The 14,464-nt window shown below is 44.2% G+C and overlaps 1 protein-coding gene and 1 long non-coding RNA gene across 6 annotated transcripts in view; one reads left to right on the top strand and one right to left on the bottom strand.

The window, feature by feature from the left end:
* LOC107402435 (uncharacterized) overlaps positions 1–6,969 on the bottom strand; it is a 51,219-nt gene extending 44,250 nt beyond the window's left edge. For both annotated transcript variants that reach the window (XR_013043552.1, XR_013043553.1), the window contains exons 1-2: positions 6,864–6,969; positions 331–5,966 (exon numbers count right to left, since the gene is read on the bottom strand). This is a non-coding gene — a long non-coding RNA (uncharacterized LOC107402435). The remainder of the gene's footprint in view (positions 1–330; positions 5,967–6,863) is intronic.
* The window catches only part of LOC143267892 (uncharacterized), a 21,189-nt gene continuing 12,686 nt past the window's right edge, over positions 5,962–14,464 (top strand). For 2 of the 4 annotated variants that reach the window (XM_076548309.1, XM_076548313.1), the window contains exons 1-2: positions 5,962–7,210; positions 7,457–7,519. In XM_076548309.1, the coding sequence (XP_076404424.1) occupies positions 6,514–7,122 (609 nt within the window). In that variant the 5' untranslated portion in view covers positions 5,962–6,513 and the 3' untranslated portion in view covers positions 7,123–7,210; positions 7,457–7,519. The remainder of the gene's footprint in view (positions 7,211–7,456; positions 7,520–14,464) is intronic. The other 2 variants (XM_076548311.1, XM_076548312.1) reach the window with 2 other exon arrangements.

Below are 14,464 nucleotides of genomic sequence, written 5' to 3'. Positions count from 1 at the left end.
TGGGCCAAGCATTCAAACACATGAGTCTATCGGGGCCTGGCTCCCATAAGGCTTGTAGCCATAACATAATGCAAATACATTTAGTCCAACTTCAAAAGTCCCCATACTCTTATCACAGTCTCAACAATATTTAAAAGTCCAAAGTTCAAAGTCTCTTTTGAGATTCATGCAATCTCTTATAAAGTCCTATAAAGTCAAAATCAAAAAACAGGTTACATACTTCCAACATAGGATCTACATTACCATTCCAAAACATAGAGAAAGGAGAATAGTGAGGAAAAACTGGACTAAAGCAAGAGGGAAAATCTGCACAAACTCCAAACTCTATACCTCCATGTCTGATGTCAAAATGCTCTTCAGCTCGCCAATTCCTTTCAGCTTTGTTGACTGCAACACACTTCTTTCTCTGGACTGGTTCCATTCCATTAGCAGCTTTCCTTGGCAGATATCCCACAGCTCTGGCATCTCCAACATAATGGGGTCTCCAAGGCCATCCAGGCTTCATCTTCACAGCTTCACACAATGGCCTCTCTAGGTCTCCATGCAGGGACATCCCTGACACATGCCTGGCCTCAGTGGCTTTCCTTTGTAGCTGAGATCCCATAACCCCTTTCTTCTAACCTTGATTCTAAAGCCAGAACCACATGGCTGAAGCTGCCAAGTTCTGCTGCTTGTTGGGGTTGGAACATGGCCCCCTCTTTCAAAAATCTTTACTGACCATCTGGTTTGATGGTTTCCTTCACTGCCTAAGCTTGGCTGTCCTAAAACTCTATCTGTAGATCAGGCTGGCCTCAAACTCAGAGAGCCACCTGCCTCTGCCTTCTGAGTACTGGGATTAAAGGTCTGAGTACTGAGGTTAGGTCCACCATGCCTGGACCTAAGTGTTTCTTTAATTCCTTTTCACAAATTGGAAGTTTAACTGGGTGGGGTCTTGCCCTGAGGTCCTCACTCCATTTATTCCATTTCTTTATCTGTTTATCTCCTTGAACACAGGACTTAGATCCATTCCGCTTTCTGGTGCCCCTTTTCTCCTCAATCTGTACATCTTGTATTTTCACTTGCTCAGCTCGCCCCTTTTCATTATAAATCTTCACAAGAGCAAACACTAATAACCACAGGACAGAGTCAATATTAGGCTTCTTTGAGATTTCCTTTGCCAATGCAATTAATCCAAAACTCTTCACTTTAGCCTCAAACTTTTCAGACAAGGGCAAAAAGCAGCTACATTCTTCACCAAAATATCACAAGAAGGATTTCTAGGTAACATACTAAAATTATTCTCCTCTGAAGCCTCTTGAGCCAGGATTTCTCAGCTCAAATCACCCTCAGCACAACTGTCTTCCATGTCCCTACTAGTATGGCCTATTAAGCAGCATTTAAAGCATTCTACTGCTTTCCTAACCCAAAGTCCCAAAAACATGGTCAAGCTTATCACAACAATATCCCACTCCTGATACCAACTTCTGTCTTAGTTAGGGTTTCTGTGACCACAGCAACTCTTATAAAGGAAAACAATTAATTGGGGCTGGCTTACAGTTTTAGAGGTTTAGTCCATTATCATCATGGCAGGAAGCATGGCAGTGTGCAGGCAGACATGGTGCTGGAGAAGGAGTTGAGAGTTCTACATCTTGATCTGTAGGCAGCAGAAGGAGTCTGTGTCACTAGGCCTAGCTTGAGCATATATAACAGACCTCAAAGCCTGCCTCCACAGTGACACACTTCCCCCAACAAGGCCACACCTCCTAATAGTGCCACTCCCTATGGGCCAAGCATTCAAACACATGAGTCTATGGGGGCCATGCCTATTCAAACCACCATACAAATGGTATCCAAATTGTCCATGAATCTTCCAGACCAGAATGTAAGTGCTTTACTTCCCTATCTCCTCAGAACTTCACATACTGCCCAACACAGATCCTTAATAAATATCCAGACAATGAAATCAATAACTCAAGTCAATGCATTTGTCTCAACAGTACTTAAACCTCTATAGTATGGGGTCATCCTAATTCTACAAATGAAAGGTAGAAAGGGTATTTGATGAGGCCTTTTGAAGTATCAGGAGGTGAAGAGGAAACTCCTGGAGTCAGTCTCACCACTACCAGTTAAAAGCAACTCTGGGTGTGGTTGGCGACTCTCTTTGCTATTCTGGATCCTTTGTTCCCTCCTCCTACTGACACCTTATTCTTTCTCCCTCCCATCTGTAATGGGAACAAACCTGCTACCCCTTCTATCCCCACTGATTAGAGCATATGGTTTCCTCTTGCCACCAGTCTCTTTCAGTTTCTATCTCGACCCTAAACCAAACAAATTTCTCCAGCTGTTGTGCTGCTGCTAGCTCATAGCACCAAGTCTTAAATCAGTCCCATTACCAGCTAGGGGTTTTTTACTAAGACTCCAGGCTGAGGACCAAGTCAACAAGGAGGGAATCAGGAAACAAAAGGGCTCCAGAAAGTTGAACTGTAAGAAACCTAGGGGCTGATTCCAGTCCCAAGATGAGAGACAGCACCTCCCACAATCCCAAGCCTAGGCCTTGTTCTAACAGTATGGATGGGCACCATCATCACACAAGACAAACAGGCTGCTTGCAGACAAATCTCTAGACTAGCACCCTTGGGAGGGCAAAGCAAAACTACCAGAAAATATCCTGCAGGACACTAAAGAACTCATTAGTCTCCCTTCATCTACCCCAAGATTGGTTGGGGTCAGTCTAGCTCCTCTGCACACACCTGAGGATCAGGCACAACAACTTGTCAAACCATGGCCACAATCCAGCTCTGCTCAGGAACTCTAGACTCCAGGTCTCAAAACAGAGTGGGGTACCTTCCAGGCTCCACAGAAACGGCTTGGAAAGAAAGGAGTTTCCCAATACAGAATTATTCTGACCATCTACTTTCTTCTCATGAGGTGACTGTAAATATCTAATACACAATGTTCAAGAACCTTTGAGGTCTGAACCAGTTCTAGCAAGAATTCCCAGTGAAGACTTGTGCTCTCATGGTAGCCTATGGCAAGGTTGGCAAATTTTTATCTTTAATGTCTTAAAGGATAAGATGGTAAATATTTCAAGCTTGCAGGTCATACAGCTCTTGTACCTACTTGACCATGTCATTGTGGTAATACATAAGCAACAGGCATTTCTAAGATCCAATAAAGTACAGAAATAAGCACCTGGTCTATAGGCCATAGTTTTGTTCACTAGGATCTGCTCTTTTAGCATTTCATGTTTCAGAGAGGAACAGAGGCCATCATGTAGCTATGTACCCCTACTATGAGATTCAGGTTTCCATTTCTGCTACTTGCACTATAAGGCACTAAAAAAGTCCAGTCTGTTTATTCTGAAAACCAACCTGGAATCAGAAACGTAAGCAAAAGTAGAAATGGATCTAGACATCATTTCTGGGAGCTTGACCCTGACTCTGTACTCCTATTCAGCAAATGTTAGACAGAAAGAAAGCGTGTCAACAGCACTTCCTGAGCCTTTAAGTCAGTGCTTCTCAAGCTTCCTAATGCTGTGACTATTTAATACAGTTCCTCATGTTGTGGTGACCTCCAACCATAAAATTATTTATGTTGCTACTTCATAACTGTAATTTTCCTACTGTTATGAATCATAAAAAAATCTGTTTTCCAATGGTCTTACGCATCCCCTGTGAAAGTGTCAGTTGACCCCTCAAATGGGTTACAACCCACAGGTTGAGAACCACTGCTCTGAGTGAATGGCAAAGGCCAATATAGGGAAGGAAGTGTGTCTGCATGTGTCAGTTTTATATTACTCAGACATGGCTACTAAAAAGAAGAAAGTGTAAACAAAAATCTACATTTTAAAAATAGATATGGTATGATAGAAGATGTAGATGGTTGACAGAAGCTAGCCCAGGAGTCTGAAAGGGTCTTGGGATAAAAAACAAGAACAAGGCATACACCTGTACTTTCAAGCTCTTCCTAGAACTGACTCACACACTTGGTAAATCTGACCATAAATATTTCTATACTGATATCCCAATGTCATCCCAAAGATATCTAAAAACAAATCAAATGTGTCTCCCTTGAAAAAGTTTGAATACTAACTTTCCTATTTCCAGCAACCATTAAGGCTCAAAATTTTAGCACCTTCCTTCTCCATGTCCTGTCCCCAAGCCAAAACGGCTGTCTGACCTGTCTCTCCCTTCTATTCCCACAGGCTTCACACTAACTCCCACCTCCAGTCTGGTACCTTAGCTGTCTTCTGCCTGTACCACCTCCCCCACCCCATGCCAGGCTTACCATGATGTAGATATAGGATTTTACCCCATATGCTTACTCATCCTCCTCCCATGCATACATTCTTTTCAAGGTCAAGGCTCACTGCTACCTCTCTGGCTTCCAAGCTTCCAGAACCTTACCTAATTTAAGGGGCGCACAATAATTGAGTGAACCCTGATTTTCATCGTGAGGCTTGTCATTACTTCCCACACTGAGCCCAGAGCAGCGCAATCTGCAGACGCCTCTACCATCTCACTCCCCGCTCCTACCTATCTGCCATTCTGAAAACAACCTCTGGCTTGAAGAGCCAAGCCGATCAATGCCTGACCCTCTCCATGTTCCTGTCATTGCTGCATCACATCTCTGCCCACGCTTGGCTAACCTTGCCCAGTGATGACGTCGATGCCCTGCCCCCTCCATGTATTCCAACTCCCACGCAACTGCCAACTGTGGAGCTTTAGGGGGAGCTAAGAGATGCAGGAAAGGGGGAGATGATAAAAAACGGACAATGAAGGGCATTAAGAGGGTATGCTGGAGTCTTTGGTGCCTAAGAGCATTGCCCTCCTAATGGGCAGGGTTGGCAGACAATTGAAAGCGGAGGACGAGGAAGAAGAGAAGGAAGAGGAGGAGGAGGAGGAGGGAGAGGGGGAGGAGGAGTTGGAGGAGGGACCAGATTTTTCCACTGAAGGAAAAGCATGATTTCACCACTGCTTCTGTTGCCCTGGTAACCATGGACAGCCCAGTGGAGAGTACAGTAAAAGAACACCATGTTTATCTTTGCTGTCTAATCCGCTTCCCTGTACACCCTTCCCTGACCACCTCTTGTCCCCTAGGTCTGCTCTAAATGTCTTATAATGCCAGTATCACCATTGCACTCTGTTGCTCAAAACCTCAAGGGCAGAGCTGATCCTCACTATCAAGCACAATGTACCATGTGTTCCACATCTTAGGGGTTATCTCACCACACCCACCTGCCATGCCAGGTAGCTCCAAAACCAACAGCTGGACTCAAAGCTCAAGAATGGCATCCACACTACCAAACAATCCACTCAGCTAGGAGAAATAAAATTACAAAATGGAGAAAACTGCCCAGCCAGCACCTTCCTCAGTACTGAATTGCTGGAGTGTACTGGGTACCTATCCAGTTAAACCTCTCCTGTTCCAAAATCATCAAAAGAATCCTGGCTGGGGATGAGCTGGGAGAAAAGGTCCATCCAAAAACCACAGATCCTTTTTCCTACATAGACATCTATACCCTATCGGCATGACCTCAGACAGAGAAAGCTATCACCTTGGGAGGTTATATAAGTGTTATATAACATGACGGCCCCAATAGCACCAACGTAGCTATCCAATGCCAGAGGCAGGGCAGGAGTGGAAACCAGCCCAAGGGGCTGGCACACACTCTCTTGCCACCAGTGCCAAAGAAAGCCAGGCCCTTGCTGCCTCAGCCCTGCCTATACCTGCTCCTTCCACCTAAGAGGACAGAGAGACTTGCCTGGCTCTGGCATTCTTCCCCTGCTGGGTGGCAGGTGGGGACCACAACACCAACACCACCCTGGCTAAAGACAGACTCTGTACAGCCTGGCAGAAGGACACCCAGGAGCCTTGGCAAGGGAGGGGTAAGGTCCAGAGACCCCTCTATTTTGACATAACAAGCACTGCAGCAGCAACAGGTTTGGTTGGGCCAGTTGTCCTCTGCTGTGTCACTTGCTGTTTCTCTAAAAAAACAAACAAACAAACAAACCAGAAAACAAAACAAAAAACAAATTACGCCAAAAGTGAAATTGAAAAAAAAATAATAAAAGCATATTTGTCAAGTGCCAAATCCCATCCCTGACTACAAACAAAGCTACGAAGGAGTCCTGAGTATATTCACCCTGTTTCCCTATAGCCTCACTTCCCCATAAGGAAGATGACCCACCACCTAGGAACTTAAGGTGCAGCACGTAGAGCTATCCACAACTCTTGACTCTATCTGCCCCATCCCTGCAGCTGCCTAGGTTGCTAGAGCAGCTACCCAGAGGGCTTGCTCCTCCTCCTCCTCCTCCTCCGCCCCTCTCAGCGGCGCAGGCGTCTGTGGCTGGTGACTATGCACACCGGCCAGGGGGGCGCAGCTGGCCAGTTCAGCGCTCCATCCAAGTCTCCCATCGTCACTACCACACCCACGTTATTAATGGGGAAGGGGAACCGCACAGAACCTGCCCGGTGGCATCTCCTCTGGCTGCACCTGCGAGTCCCAAGCTACATACACCCTGGCCTTCCCTCATGCACCTCCATGCCTCTGAAGAGCTAAAAGGAGCAAGCTCCCACATCTCAAACAGGCTGCGCCGTCCCTCGCCCCCTCAACCACCTGTCTCTGCTTCCCTCCCCCGAAGCCTCTCCCAAGTCGCCGCACCCCTGCGTAGCACCACGCTCGCCGCCTACAGGGAAGCTGAGTTGCAGGGCGCAGTTCAGGTTCGTGAGCCCGGGGCTGCGGCCCCTCAGGCCTGCACCGCCCAGACCGCCGTCCGCGACCGCCTGCCTGCGAGGCGGCAACGGAGGGGTAAGCGCGGCCTGGCCGGGCACGCAGGGGCGACGCGCGGCCTGCCTGGCTCATCCCGCCCCGCAGCTCCTACCTGGGCGGCCCGCGGCTTCCGGCGCAGCACAGCAATCGCAGCCCCGCGGCGCAGCAACCCGCGGGAGGCGCAACGCTGCGGACTCAGCTCCGCCCGCCCTTCCCACGCTCCGCGCCCGCGCCGCGCCACCCTGCGGCCAAGTCCGGCGCTGCGCCTGCCGGGAACGCGGTCGCCTCCGCCCATCCGTGCGAAATGCCGCAGAGGATCTGACCAGCCAGCCAATCACATTCTCGCCGCCAATAGGCCCGCCCTAATCTGAGGGCGGCTCCAAGCTAACCTTTCTTCACTAGTCCTGGTTTCTCTGACCTTCTCTTCCCAAGTTTCTCTCTCATGACACCTCTTGTAAGGTAAAGAGTAGGAGATGTGGGTCGGGCTCAGGCAACTAAGGTAGATTCACAGGTGTACATCTAGGTCACTCCTGGAGCTCGGTCGAAAAAGACTATGCTTTCGTGTACCTGTAAATTCTTATTCAGGGGATGTTTTCTTGACAGTTTTCTAACTTAGACCAGTAGGAAATTGGAGAAGAACTGGGGGCCCTCTCTACAGAAAAAATGCTCACTCACACAGAAGCAGAGTTTTGCATGCTATTTCAGGATATTTTTAGCTTCTCAGTGTCGTGACCGCCAACTTCAGACCTCTGTGGGTGCCTGTGGCAGGTAAGCCAGTTGGCAGTTCCTGAAACTGCCACTTTGCTGTCTTTCTGGGACATCTTCACCAGTCTCTGAGCTCATGTTTCTGCCTATAAAAATATCTTTTTGTAGTCCCAGCGATGGGGAGTGGAGGCAGAGCGTAGACCGACAGATTGTAGAGGGGCCTAGTTTCTGGCCAGTCTAGCCGCCTCTACTTCTGATCATACACACCCTCCTCCTTCTCCTTTCCTTAAAGGCTAGCACAAAAGCCTCTTTCTCCTTGATTTTCTGGCATCACATTCTGCTTTTTAACCACTGTTAGATATACATACACATGTTGATGTTTCTGTAGTTGACTGTAAACTCTTTTAAGATCAGTCTTTTCCTTCTGCAACTAAGGTAATTTACATAGTTCATTTATTTGACAATAGTTTATAAATATTCAAAGTGAAGGAATTGAGGGAAATCCAAGTGGTAGCTAGCAGTGAGATACCCAGAGGAAACTGTACCCTACTTCTCTTTGGTTGCTCCAACAGCAATATATAGTCTCCCAGGTATAACTCCATGGCTGGAAAACAGAGTCCTTAAGATGGCAAGATCTTCTCATTTCTTTTTCTTCTGCACAAAGCAGCCTCAATTCAGTGGTTGCTAGATGAGTTAGGATACAAGTTCATGCAGAATGCACCTGCCAAGCAGCAGTTATTTATTCCACCACTAGTGTCCGTGAGTCCAATAAGGGGCACCACCCCCTACCCATTGCACCTGATAGAAGAAACCAGAATGTCACCAAAGATTTTCACTCCCTCCAGCCAATCACTATGTTTTGTGACTTTTCCTGGGAGATATGAATAAACCAATCCATGACAGCCAAAGAAACTATTCCAATCAAGTTTAACTTAGTGAACCAGTGAATTTATTGGGGTGCCTTATAGGAACATGGATAACTGAGGCTGCATGACTGAAAAGCCCAATTCCCATCATGAGTGACAATTCATGAAATCTGCAGTTGTGGAACTTCCTGACCTATGTATAGACAGCTCAGACTATCTTCTCTCCGAAGCTGTTGCTACTTTTAAAAAGGAATTACTTATTTTAAATAAGAATGAAATTTTAAATAAGTAATGAAAATTTTTTGGTCTGAGTTTATCAGATGTTACTGGACTGGACATTGTTAATATATATAATGGAGTTTTTATCTGAATCTGTCAAATGTTAATGGACTAGACATCATTAATGTAATTTTTAGCTGTATATATTGTATATACTTATTGGATAGTTTTTCTTGTATTAGTTATTTCTTTAATTTTAGACAAAAAGAAAGGAAATGTGGTGGTATTGTGTTCCCCAAAATATTGTGTACCTTAAGGTGGGGCCTTGTGACTTGTAAATTTCAGGAGCTTTTTGAGACTCCTCAGTTTTGAACCTTATACATTTAGTTTGCTTCCTGAGTCGTAAGAAGACTGCCTCCAGGAGGGTATGTTGCAGTATGGAAATAACTCCGTAACACATGCTATTCATACTCTACTTTCTAAATCAAACTTCAGAGGTCCTCTTCCTCTTTATTCCCAGCTCAGAACCATTTTGTGTGTGTGTGTGTGTGTGTGTGTGTGTGTGTGTGTGTGTGTGTGTGTGTGAGAGAGAGAGAGAGAGAGAGAGAGAGAGAGAGAGAGAGAGAGAGAGAGAGAGTTTCCACATTTGTCTCCACCTCAGCTACACTTTCTTCTTCCAGCCTCACCAGGCTCAGATCCAGGCCCACAATTGCTGTGGGCTGTATGTGTGTCCTCTTAAAAATTATTTTCAAATCCAGAGATCCAATGAAATAGTATCAGGAGGTAGAACATTTGGGATATAGTTAGGACATAAAAGTGAAACTTTTGTGAATGGAATGTATGTATTTAAAGAAGGGGCATTTGCAGAGTGCAAGCTACACACAAATGCAATCTCAGTACTTTAGAGTCTGCAGCAGGAACATCATGAGTTCCTGACTGGCCTAGGCTATATATATAGAAAAATATAAAAGAATACACCAGGGAAATTGCTCATTCTCACTGCTCTCTACCACTTGAAGCAAAACCAAGAGGACAGAATTTTAAAAAGAAAGAAAGAAAGAAAGAAAGAAAGAAAGAAAGAAAGAAAGAAAGAAAGGAAGGAAGGAAGGAAGGAAGGAAGGAAGGAAGGAAGGAAGGAAGGAAGGAAGGAAGAAAGAAACCTGCAAAAACAGAGGCCAACCTTTACCAGAAACAAACTTTGAAAGCATACTGATCTTGGGCTCCTCAGCCTTCATAACTATGAGAAATAAGCACCTGTTATGTAATCTATCCAGTCAATAGTTTTCTATTATAGCAGCTCAGAAGAAAGACAACATTTCAGACTGAAGGGTCTCTGAAAGTATCAATCTCTTCTCTGCTTAAAACCACATGAGAGCCAAACCTCTTCACTTGGCTCACTAGGCTTCAAAGATCTCCTTAACTGTGTCCCCAGCCTCCCCTCTTGGTACTTTCCTTCATACTAAACAGCAGCCTCCTTCCCACTCAATAGTGAACACTCTCCCTGCTACACCCTACTCAACTTCAAAGGCTATCCCCTTTGCCTTCTCTTGGGTCTCTGTTCTGAGTCCATTCTTTTTGTGGCATTAGTCCCTCAAGACCGATATTTACTTCTGTGACATCTGCTTTCCCTGCCTTGGTGATACCTCTGCACCAGTGTTCTCCATGCCTAGCACAATATCTGATGTTATGTAGAAGCATGAACATTCCAATTAAATAAATGAAAGGTAGACTATAACACACACCCCAGATAAGAGACCCTGGGGCAAATATAGTAGTACTCTGAAATTCGGTAAGATCAGGCTTGTTTTGTTCTGTTTGATTTTTTGTTTATTGTGATAATGTCTCACTGTGTAGCCCAAGCAGACCTCAAACTCACAATCCTGCCTCAGTCTTCTGAGTGCTAGGAATACTAGTGTGTAACACCACACCTGGCTAGAAGACAGAAGGCAGATTTTAAATACTAGCACCACTCACCATTTTCAAATGATTTCAACCTGAGTCTTCAATTTCCTTAACTGAAAATGGGAATGATAACACCCAGGATTGCTCTTAAATATATGTGGTACTTTACAATTTTAAAACCTTCTCCATCTATATATTAGCCAGTTATGTTATATCACTTCACTTGATCCTTGCAGTAACATTTTCATTTGACAGCTGAGGAATTTTCATATGAGGAAACTGAAGTGAATCAATGGAACACCATTTTCCATAGGTTACCTAGCTAGTCACCAGGCAACAGAAGTTTGAGGTTGCATTTCAAGTCTAGGTATTTTCTACCACCAACAACCCCCAACCTGCTCCTCCCTTCCAGCTCTAGAGGAGGAAGCAATGTTTGGGCACATATGTCATAGTCATGTAGCTAACAAATGGAGACACAGAACTTCTGAAGGATTTTTGATGTATAAGGTAGTTTGGTTGGGAAAACTTCAGAATAGGAAGAAATGGGCTGAAGAGTAGTTGACCTTGAGGCTAACCATATACTTGAATTTTTGTCCTCCTTTGCATCCTAATAGGATAATCTCAATTGATAGATGATCTTTATATGACACTGGACACTTTCAGGCTCCAAGATTACCAGCAGCTGGGGGCTGTTTTCTCCATATTTACACTTGTGCTCATCACCAAACAGCTATCAAACTCTTATTAAATGTTTTGTTATGGCTTGCAGACATCTGGCCAAACTAACCTCTCTGAACCTCCATTTCTCCATTCTGTAAAATGGGATTGATAATATCCCAGCACATAGCTGTTATGTGAATTAAGCAAGATGATAAAACAGCTGTTGGTGGGCTATTGCTAGTGGAAACACCTGCCCCAAAATCCTACCCTGTGTCTGATGGTTTTTATGCTCATAGAACGTCTGTTTATCAACTAGGCAGAGGACAGAGGGGCGCTTAGGAGCCTGAAAAGCACAGAAGGAGTATGAAGGCTGTTATTCTCTTCTAGTGTTCCTTTCACAGAGATATGGAAACAGCTTTGAGGCTCAGAGCTTTTTGGAACTGTTCAATAATGACTTGTGAGTCATATGCAGTAATGTTAGCTATGTTAATGGCTGTTGCCTAAAGCTGTAAACTTATCTGTTATGCAAAAGTGTTTTTTTTTTTTTTTTTTTTTTTTTTTTTAAGACAGAATCTCTCTATGCAGCCCAGTTTGGCTTCAAACTTGCAGTTCTCCTGCCTCAGCCTCCCAAGTTTAGGTACGTAGGTGTGCATTACCACACTCTCACATAGAAGGAATTTGATGAGAGGCTTACCCAAGATCTTGGTAGGCAGGAGGCCTGCACCAGTGATTGCAAAAACATGAGAGCAAGAGCAAAGTAGTTTTCTTACTGACCACAGTTAGGGTCAGGGCTCATCTGAGGCTTCTTTCTGGGAATTCCCAGAAACAACTGGAAGGTACTTTGAAAATATCAATGAATTCATCAAACAAGGCATTATAAATATTAAGGACAGAAATGGCATCAGGCATTTAGTAAGAACTCTATACACATAAGTTCCTTAAGATGAGTGCACTTGAGCATCGGGCAGAGAACCCCTCTCTGCTGATGAATCTTCTGATGCCAACTTTGCACAGAATTTGTGTGTGTGTGTGTGTGTCTGTCTGTCTGTCTTGAGCTCCAGGAAACACCCAGTGGAACTATCTTTCATGGGTCCTCTTATGATTATGGTGTTTTATTTTTCTTTAAAGATTAAATCGGTTTTTTTTCCCTTTCTGTTCAACAAAGACAACAGCCCTTTGGTTTTTGATAAATGTTCCTTTCCTTGTAGCAGGTGGATTTGCCCCAGGCACTAAGAGCTGTGCTTTTAAAACACACAGAAGCCCAGCTGTTTGTATCTGCTGCATCTTTTTTTCTCCTATTTTCTGCCCTGAAGGCTGGGTTTTCCCTGCTTTGGAAGGCTGATAACATGTGGAAGGGAGGGAACAGTTCCAACTAATAGACTAATTAGTGATACAAGCCTTTAATAACTGAGTATAGGAAAGTCATTCCCTACCCTCAAGTGATTAATTTATTTATTGCTGTTGTGCTACATTAAGGTAAACTAGTCAACTTCTAGCTATTGACAACTTCAATCAATCCCTTTTCTTCATTCCCTTCCTTTCCTTTGCTATAGTGTGCTCAAGCAGTATAGAAGAGTCAATTCAGCTGACAGGCAGCTCTGGCAGAAGTGCTGATGTCACCATTTCTCATGCCATTAAGAACTGTAGGAACTGTGAAAATCCAGCTACTTTTACATGCTTGCTTCTTAAAGGCCCTGTCCTCATGGCCCCTTCCACCAATGGTTATAGCCTACCAGCTTTGTCTTTCAGAACCAGCCTATTATGGGCCTTAAAAGCATATATTGACATTCAGTAGCCTGGATTTCAATCTTAGCTTCCTCATTGGCTGTCCAGAGGATCTAAAATAAGTCCCTTCACTTCACTATGCCTCAGTTTTCCCACTTGTAAAATGTTGCTGTGGAACTCTTTATCTTTTGGGGATGACATGGCCATTGCCATCTTGAAGTCAGAACAGCTATAATCATTCACAATTGACCCTCACAAGATCAGGCCTTCCTTCCAGGTGGGTGGGTGGGGAGGATCAATGGACCTTCAATTTCAATTCTAGCCATGCAGTCTTGTCCTACCCCAAGTTTCGTGTAATCTTGCTCCAGCTTCATGTGGTTTGGGGAGATGCTAGAGAATGTAGGATTCCAGTAAAGTAGCACTCACTAGTTGTCATCTGTGGTGTGATGGGGCTTTTTGGTGATGGAGACCTTTGTGAATCACCCATGAGTAGCATGTAAGTGACCCTTCACTCATGTTCCTATACTCAAGCCCAATAAACTCATTGGTTCACCAAGCTGAATGGAATTGCTTTTTTGGCCCGTCATTGGTTGCCCTATCTGGGGTGAAGACATGTTTATTCAAGTCTCCTCAAGAAGAGTTGTGTAACAAGTGGGAATCCATTTGTCTCTCCCTAAGGTTCATCTGAGGATCCAATGAAGTAAATTTTGTCTAGTACTTAGGACATACTAAGCCCTCAGTAGCTGTTAAATATACCTCATACATAGGAAGATAATTTGATGAATGCTAGTAGAATAAATGAGTAGCATAATTTATGAGTATATTATGAAGCCTTGATGTTCCAAGGGATGAAAATAGGAGGAAATGAATAATAAATCAAAATAATAAAGGCCTTTAGTTGAGTGCTTATCAATCAAGGTCTATGTTCCGAGCTAATTGCTTCTTGTACATTCTTTCATCTAATCTTTATGTAACCTGATTTTTATCAGCCTTCTTAAATCATGATTTGTTTGTTTGTTTGTCTGTCTGTCTGTCTGTTTTAAAAGCCTGAGCCCCCATACAAAATTATGTGAAAACTGTGTGCTCTTCCAAGATCTCCAAGGACTCCTGGAGAAAGGACTGACATATTCATGTTTGCCTATGAAATCCTGGGCCAGCTGAATTCAAGCTGTTTCTGGAAGGTGTTGCTATTGTCTTTTCTTCTTTTTAAGGCTTCAGAACACAGGACCATTTGTACAAAGATTTTTACTGAAAGCAGGGCACAGCACAGGATACTTACAGGTTCACCAATGCAGCCATATCTAAAGTCCTCTATTGATGCTCCAAGATACTCCTTCCCAGCTGTTCTGCACCTTGAGCCCTGCTGCTGTCATGTTTCCATCTCTCTAAGATTCTCAGCCATCTCTCTACTGCCTCCTATATCTTTCTGCAAACAGTAGATTATTATGCAAAGAAATTTAGCTTTTGGACAAAGTCTCCACTCTAGGCTATTTTCAATCTGAGGTCAGAGAAAAATTATATCTGCCCTTCCTCTTAAAGATGTTTGGGTGTGCCTATATGAATGTATGTGCACCATGTCTTATGCTGATGCCTACAGAGGCCAGAGAGCAGTAGATCCCCTAGAACTGAAGTTACA

This window comes from Peromyscus maniculatus, chromosome 11 (assembly GCF_049852395.1).
Source record: "Peromyscus maniculatus bairdii isolate BWxNUB_F1_BW_parent chromosome 11, HU_Pman_BW_mat_3.1, whole genome shotgun sequence".
Classification (NCBI taxonomy): Eukaryota; Metazoa; Chordata; class Mammalia; order Rodentia; family Cricetidae; genus Peromyscus; species Peromyscus maniculatus.
The sequence above is the reverse complement of the archived record's forward strand: the minus strand, read 5'-3'. Positions and strand labels throughout refer to the sequence as shown.